The sequence below is a fragment of the Tasmannia lanceolata genome, unplaced genomic scaffold, assembly GCF_043159265.1.
Source record: "Tasmannia lanceolata isolate RefF3 unplaced genomic scaffold, GAP_Taslan_0.1 ptg000018l, whole genome shotgun sequence".
Classification (NCBI taxonomy): Eukaryota; Viridiplantae; Streptophyta; class Magnoliopsida; order Canellales; family Winteraceae; genus Tasmannia; species Tasmannia lanceolata.
The window spans coordinates 51,356,585-51,365,321 of record NW_027518695.1 but is presented as its reverse complement, the minus strand read 5'-3'; the positions used below and the strand labels follow the sequence as shown (position 1 = coordinate 51,365,321).

General features: G+C 39.8%; 1 protein-coding gene across 1 annotated transcript; it reads right to left on the bottom strand.

Annotated features, from left to right (window-relative positions):
- Positions 1-572: 572 nt before the first annotated feature.
- On the bottom strand, positions 573-8,447 carry LOC143850413 (calcium-dependent protein kinase 21-like; the record flags this gene model as incomplete). The annotated part of the gene is made up of 10 exons (XM_077359669.1): positions 573-673; positions 757-890; positions 1,258-1,397; positions 6,934-6,951; positions 7,070-7,184; positions 7,319-7,446; positions 7,550-7,717; positions 7,796-7,911; positions 8,004-8,141; positions 8,279-8,447. Coding segments are annotated over 10 exons (1,227 nt in total), but the record flags the coding sequence as incomplete, so codon positions are not given.
- Positions 8,448-8,737: the final 290 nt, after the last annotated feature.

Genomic DNA, 8,737 nt, shown 5'->3' with positions numbered 1-8,737 from the left:
GCCCAAAAATAGATGGAGAGAGTCCACCCCTAACCCTCTCCGGAAGATGGGCCACCTCCCTTCGTCCGGAAACCACTGAGGGCGATTGGGAGCCCACCATCCCAGGCCCACCACCACCAAGCTCCTGATCCACTTCCCGAAAAGGATTAAGGATTTCTTCAATAGAGCCCACCTCCCGCAGCCCATTCGGACTTATACTTAGATCCATCTCCCGATGAAATTTTAAAAAGTCCTCTGAAGAAGATCTTGGAGAAAGCGCCTCATAAATATCCATATAGCTGTTAATACGGCAAGTGGGGTCCACTAGATCTGATTAGACAGGCCTAAAGTCACACACACTCCGCCATCTGTACTCTATGGGAGACAGGCTATTTTGAAATTCAAAATTTCCGCCAGATGTTAGAGGGCTATCCTGCGCCCCATGCAGCGCAGGATAGCATTCAATGCTAACGTAAACTTCTTCTTCCACTCTGGGAACCTCTGGAACCTGAGAATCATCATCATTCAAAAACCCCTCCTCCGACTCACCACCCAGACCCTCACTACTATGACCTCCTTCCGAAGCTCCCACCTCAAAAAAAAACATCATCGTCCAAACCCTTGCCCGACAAACTGTCCTCATCTACAACCACATTCCCCACCTCCTCCACCATCCTTACGCTCACCCACCTAACTGCACCATCCAGAGAAACTTGGATAGGTACTTCCTTATTTATCACCCCAACTGTAGAAATAAGCACTTTTGCAAGAGAGTACCCTCCCCAGCCTGGCACGACTGGTCCAACTCCACCACTCTTCCAACTTTCTCCCCAATTCTACTAAAATTTTCCTCACACCAAGCCTGAGGTGGCACAGCTTCAACACTCCACCAGTGTGCACTCCCTTCCGGACTAAATTTTTCTCCCCAAAGTAAAAGTTCAAGAAAAGGAGAATTAATTGCCTCTGTCCAGACATTAATTAGATTTGTCTGTCAGCTCCTATCTGGGCAGATACAATTTCCCTCTGTAATAATGATTAAACATACAATACTACTACACATGAAAACTTTAATAAATGGCCCCATATAGATTCCATTCTTAAGAAAGTAAATATTTTGCAACTAATTCAATTACAGCTATGGCTTCAATTGAGAATTTCCCAACCTAATATTGGAAAACTTAACCCCTCAATCGAAAAAAAAATCAAAAAACATAGAGGAGGAAAAGAAAATAAACCGGAAAAGACGAGCAAATCTCGGCCATGGCGATCCCAACGAACCAGGTGAAGAACGATACCACCACCCATCCCCATACCAGAGGCGCGGGTCCTGCGTAGAGCAAGCTAGAGCCATAGAGAGGAGTTATTCCAGTGAAAAGCGTCACAGTCGAGACCGAAATCGCAAGTGTCTTGAAGAGAGTCTACAAAAACCCCATATCGAAAAAACCCAATTCAATTCAGTTCAATTGGAAAGAATGATGCACATAAAACCAACCCAGGTAATCTCCATTGAAAATAAAGAAAACCCAGAAACCAAAAAAATCCAATTCAATTCAGTTCAGTTCAATAAAGGAGAGGATGGAGTAAAGAAAACCAACCCAATTAATTTCCAATGAAGAGAAAGAAAACCCAGAGCACAATGAAAAGTAAAAGAGAAACAATATGAGGATTTACCATCTCTCTTCTAAGCTCTTTCTTGTATCCCAGCTCGTTCAAACGCTTCTCTCCTGAATCCATTTTGAGACAGAGAGAGATCCCAAGGAAAACAGAGATCTAGGGGACATGAGAAGAGGATGGTGTTGGAATTTTAGGGGACATGAGAACGAAGAAGAAGACAAGAGGAGAGAGAGAGAGAGAGAGAGAGAGAGAGAGAGAGAGAGATGGCGTGGGGAGCAAGGCCAGAGAGACAGGGGAAATGTGACGGTGAGAAAGAGCTCTGTTGAGAAAGAAGAAGAGAGAGCGAGAGAGAGAGAGAGAGATGGCGTGGGGAGCAAGGCCAGAGAGACGGTGAGAAAGAGCTCTGTTCTAGGGTATTCCTTCTGTACACAGAAATACAGTGTATATCTTTCTCTTTAAAATGAGGTATACACAGAAGCTGCATGTATAGGGGGTAAGATTGAAATTATATGAGTTGAATGGGTGCATTTGTTCAAAAAAATCAAAAAAAGTGACGTGTAAATCTCACGTGATTTTCAAAAAAATGGAAAAAACTCTCCTCATTTCATCCCAGCTTATTGTATTAGTATCCCAGCTTGTTCGAACGCTTCTCTCCTGAATCCATTTTGAGAGAGAGAGAGAGAGATCCCAAGGAAAACAGAGATCTAGGGGACATGAGAAGAGGATGGTGTTGGAATTTTAGAGGACATGAGAAAGAAGAAGAAGACATGAGGAGAGAGAGAGAGAGAGATGGCGTGGGGAGCAAGGCCAGAGAGACAGGGGAAATGTGACGGTGAGAAAGAGCTCTGTTGAGAAAGAAGAAGAGAGAGTGAGAGAGAGCGAGAGAGAGAGATGGCGTAGGGAGCAAGGCCAGAGAGACAGGGAGCAAGGCCAGAGAGACGGTGAGAAAGAGCTCTGTTCTAGGGTATTCCTTCTGTACACAGAAATACAGTGTATATCTTTCTCTTTAAAATGAGGTATACACAGAAGCTGCATGTATAGGGGGTAAGATTGAAATTATATGAGTTGAATGGGTGCATTTGTTCAAAAAAGTCAAAAAATGTGACGTGTAAATCTCACGTGATTTTCAAAAAAATGGAAAAAACTCTCCTCATTTCATCCCAGCTTATCGTATTAGATATTAGATACTAGTGGGACCAACCGTGCAATACAAGGGATTTATATCCAAAAGAAAATGTGAGAAATTGAAAGTTCACAAGTTTTCATTTAGTGTTAAGTATGTAAGGGTATAATTATAATCATTTTATAAAATATATTTAAAAATTGTATTAAAAAACTGTATGATAATTATAATTTTATTAAAGTTAAATTAACGAAAAATGGATTCTTTTTTTTTTTTTTTGAGTAAAATGGATTCTTTACATGGCCATTGATCCACCTAACCCAGAGAAATATAATTTCAAAGCACAAGCTCCTCTTATTCCAGAAAGGTAGCCATGATTCCCCACAACCAATGAAGGGCTTACATGAATCAGAGAAGGTAAATGGAAGAGGGAAATATCCCATTCTCGTTCTTTCTCTATTTGAATTGGAAATGTAATTAACATGAAATGGAGATCATAATTCCACCCTCTTTCATAGAAGGGAAGACCAAAGGAATGTAGCAGATATCACTTTCTCAAAAAAATTATTTGGTGGCTACTTGAAAAATGAAAATTTATATCATCTCCAAAAACTAAATCTTCAATTTCACTGAATAGAAAATAAACAAAATGGTTGTTCTCCTTCTAATCAAAGAGTAAGCTATTCTCGACAACATTCAATAGAAAATACTGCTGTTAATGAAAAAAATAAGGAAAAAAGAAAGTGACGAAAGAAAATAGAGAAGTTCCAACAACCTTATGGAAATGGGAAATGACTCTTCTATTTAGCGAAAATGGCTGCTTTCCTTCTACAATTTCGGCGATAAATTAGCTCTGCTCTAAAATCCTTCTTTCCTCCAATTTTGGGCATCGGATTAAAGACATTCATAGCAGTGTCAAAAAAAATAAAAAAAATTGCTTGCCGGATTGTGTGAGCCTTTGTACATTATTTGCAAAATTGTTTGCCGGATTTGGGCAAGAGAATGAAACGGGGGGATGGGAAGAAGATAGCAGGGTAAGATGGGGAAAATAAAGGAGAGTGCGATGGGAAGGGCTGGCGAATATTGCTCTTCGTTTGCCGTTGGATCTGGTTGGGGAGGTGGCGATAGGAAGACGTTCCAAAGACAGAGGTTGGTGGAGAGGGCTTGAAAGCTTCATCAAGCTCAAGGAGACCCTTAATCATCCCCAGAGAAATGAAAGCTATACAGGACGGATGAGAGAGATGGAGAGAGGTGCTTGGATATGAATATGTGTTCATTTTTCAAATTAAATGGGCGAGAAAAACTAAAACAAAATTATGTCATGCATAGCGGAAATAAAGTGCATTAGTGGAAACGTCCGTTACAATTGGAAACGTTTGAGTGTGGAATTGGTAAGGGCTAAGGTTTTTAATAAACGCCACTAAATTCTGGAATCGGGATACACGAATCACAATTCATAAGTTTTTGAAATAAGAGTAAGGGCGCGTTTGGAATAAATTGCCAAAATTTCCTTTCAATTTCTAACATGCAACCTAGGAAATTCTGATGCCACGTTGGAAATAGGGTGCCAAGTAGATTCGAGAGAGGAAGGGGAGGGCTGCCACATCAGCAGTGAACAGTAAACCCCCCTTCCTCTTTATTATATATATATGAGGAAAGTGTTGGTGAGCTTAAGCGCCCAATCACATTGGGGCCTACTTTGTTAGGATGATCAAAAGCATTCATTTGAAAGGCCCTTACATAGATGGGGTGTGTACCAAAAATCAGTTCCATAGGATCATCCTAACCCATCCATTTGTGGAGGTCAAAATGGACAGACATTATTTGTCCACAAATCTGCCCATTTTTTTCCTCCACAAATGGAGGGGTTAGGATGATCCTATGGAGCTGATTTTTGGTACACACCCTATCTATGATAGGGCCTTGCAAATAAATGGTTTGGATCACCACAGAAAATGTGGGACCCATGAGATTGGGGCGCTTAAGCTCACCATAAGTTTGGTGAGCTTAAGCTCACCAACACTTTCCTATATATATATATATATATATATATATATATATATATATATATATGAGAAAAGTGTCACATACGTGTAGCTAACTTAGCTACACCAACGGCTTAAAATACAGTGGGCCCCACATTGTTTGGGTGATGCAAACCATTCATTTGATGGGCTCTCACATAGATAGGGTGTGCCCAAAAAGTCAGCTCCTTAGGATCATCCCAACCCTACGATTTGTGGAGGCAAAATTGAACGTGTAAAAACCTTCACAAATCTATCAATTTTTGCCTTCACAGTTTGAAGGGCTGGAATGATCCTATGGAGCTAATTTTTGGGCACACCCTATCAATGTGAGGGCTTATCAAATGAATGGTTTGGATCACCCAAATAATGTGGGCCCACTGTATTTTAAGTCGTCGGTGTAGTTAAGTTAGCTACACGTATGTGTAGATTCACTTAACTCTCTCTCTCTCTCTCTCTCTCTCTCTCTCTCTCTCTATATATATATATATATATATATATATATATATATATATATATATATATATATGAGGAAAGTGAAGCTACACGGCCGGCTTAAAATACAATGGGCCCACATTGTTTTGGTGATCCAAACCATTCATTTGATTGGCCCTCACATAGATAGGGTGTCCACCAAAAATCAGCTCCATAGGATCATCTCAACCCTTCAAACTATGGAGGCAAAAATGGACAAATTTGTGAAGGTTTTTACACGTTCATTTTTGCCTTCACGAATCGTAGAGTTGGGATGATCCTATGGAGCTGATTTTTGGTGGACACCCTATCTATGTGAGGGCCAATCAAATGAATTCTTTGGATCACCAAAACAATGTGGGCCCATTGTATTTTAAGCCGGCGGTGTAGCTAAGTTAGCTACACCGGCGGTGTAGCTTCACTTTCCTCTATATATATATATATATATATATATATATATATATATATATATGAGCATGCATTTACTGCGCTCGAGCGCAGAAAAAGGGTGAGGCCACATTTTGGGTGGGATCCGAAGCATTCATTTGATGGGCCCTTTCATGGGTAGTGTGGCCACCAAAAATCAACTCCATTGAATCACCTTAGGGTGTCCATTTGTGGGGCAAAAAATGGACAGATTTGGGACAAACAGTATCTGTCCATTTTTTGCCTCACAAATGGACACCCTAAGGTGATCTAATGGAGCTGATTTTTGGTAGGCCCCCCCCTCCATGATGAATGCCTAGGATCCCCCCCCCCCCCGCCATGTTTCGGTGCTTGAGCGTAGCAACCCTTCTCTCTCTATATATATATACACACACACTAGTAAGCAACCTTGTGCCATGCACAGGGCTTGGCATATGATTTGAGAAGAAAAAAAATTCATGGCATATGATTTCAGAAGGTGGTGTTCATTTATTTGTGGAATGTATCTAGTTATGATGTGAAATAAAAATTGCTCTATGCGTGTTGATTCAACTCCTGGAATAAATCCTCCCCCTAAAAATGAGAAAAAGACACTACAACAAAAATGGTTTTTAGCAGCGGGCAAGACCGCTGCTCAAAGCAAGCTTAACCGCTATCATTACTTTTAGTAGCGGTTATCTAACTGCTACTAAATATCGCGTCGCTATATGTTATGGCAGCGTTTCTCACCGCTGCTACATAGACCGCTTCTGTATGAAACTATTTAGCAGCGGTTATGACCGCTACTGTTTTCAAGTCTGAGGAGACCAGGTTCGCCAATATAGCAGCGGTCTAGACCGCTGCTAAAGTTGTTACTTACACTAGCGGTCTTAACCGCTGTTATATATCTAACTATGGAGTGTGTTTAGTAGTATACAACAGCAGTTTGGACCGCTGCTAAATTTGTTACTTCCACTAGCGGTCTAATTAGAAGCGGTCTTAACAGTTGCTACATATCTAACCTTGGAGTGTGTTTAGTAGCATATAGCAGCGGTCGTAACCACTGCTAAAGTTGTTAATTCCGCTAGCGGTCTTTTTAGAAGCGGTCTTAACGGCGGCTAAATATCTAACTATGGAGTGTGTTTTGTAGCATATAGCAGCGGTTGTTACCGCAGCTAAATATCTAACCAGTGTGTTTAGTAGCCTATAGCAGCGGTCATGACCGCCGCTAAAAGTTACAGTTTTTTTTTTTTTTAATTTAATTTTGCAGCAGATCCCAAAACACGGGAATTACAAATTTGTTTGATACATAACCTGTTTTACAATTAGAACCTGTTATATACACATCACATTTATAAAAACCAAAAACTATATTATTTCAATCGATTAATGTTCACATGAACATTAAAAAAAAAATGTGTTTACATCACTGGACTTTTCGCCTTCATACATTCTTGTTGATTACATTATCTGTGTCCACCTCTGATATTATTTCCTTAATACTACCTTCATCACCCATTCCATACTTCTTCATTGCATGTTCCAATTCGTCTCTGGTAATAAACCTGGTAAGGTCATTGACAAGAGAAAGTCATATATGTTACTTCTGTGAGAATTACCTATGCCTCCAACTGAAAACCTTTGAAAGAGCCAAAGATCATATGGAGGCGACCAAAGATAGTAGATTAAACAAACTCACCCACTACTATCTTTATCAAAATGCTGAAAGGCATTGTACAAATGCTCGTCTCTTTCTAATTTGTGTCTATGCATTGTAGCAGTGATGAATTCCATGTAATCGATTGCCCCACTTCCATCCACATCAGCCTGAAAAAAGAGCAAATATCAACCCTCTTTCACAACCTTGTATGAGGTCAAATTGCATAATGACAGAAACAAAGAAATTTGCCCTTATGGTCTTTTATCTTACAGCATCCATGAGCTGCTTGACTTCAGTCTCTGAAAGCCGTGACCCAAGTCGAACCAATCCGGACTTAAGCTCTTCATAGGTGATTGTACCACTATTGTCGGTGTCCATATTTGCAAACATAGCTTTCAGACCTTTGATCTCTTCTTCAGAAAGGTTTTCCGCGATAACCTGGAGAGGTTTCAAAACTCATAAGGATTATAACATGTAAATGAAAATCAGAATATTAAGAGCCACTTACTAACATACCATCAGTGCAAGCTTCTTCAATTTGTTCATGGCCCTGAATTGCTTCATCCTCGAAAGAACTGCACTGTCTATCGGTTTGTCAGATGCTTCGCCACCTTCTTTAAGCCATGGGTGCTCTGGATCATTAGCCATACCAAAACCAATGTATTAACTCAGTAAGAAGAATGGGTATAATTGTCAATCACTGTTAAAATGAAAAAGTACATACCAAGAACTTGACCAGAAGAAATACGTTTCTTTGGATCCTTTGTCAGCATCCTCTTAACCAGGTCTTTTGCACTGTTTGATATCGAATGGCCAAGGGTACCCCCTTGTAAGATGGCGTCAAATATTCCCTTTTCAGTTTCTGTAAGGAGAACATATTCATTTATGAACAACGTAAACCACTTATTTACAATGAACGGTAATTTACTAAAGCATTTCCATTGGTATGCGCTAGTTCAACTTCATTAGGAGTAAATCAAGTTTAATTGTCATCCTCACCAGCCCAGAAAGGAGGTACACCGCTAAGAAGAATATACAAAATAACGCCTGCACTCCATATATCAATTTCCTTTCCATAACTATGTCTGAGTACCTCTGGGGCAACATAATAAGCACTTCCTACTATATCCCTGTACATTTTTCCTGGAATTTCATAAAAGATGAGTAAATATAAAATTTTATGAAAAGGTTATAATAACATAAAAATATACACAGCAAAACAGTCAACTTATGGCTGGTATCCATATTTAACATGGTGTAGATGGTACTGATTCAAGAAATCTAAAGTTCGCTAATAATACCCGACATGATCTTGTCAATCACTTCTGTCAGAGACAATTTCGTATATTTAATGAAGGATCGAGGATTGGCAATGAAGCTTGAGTTACCTTGAAATCAATTATGTATATTTGATAGGAAGTCCAATCCAATTCACTATAATACAAAAATGTTATTAGG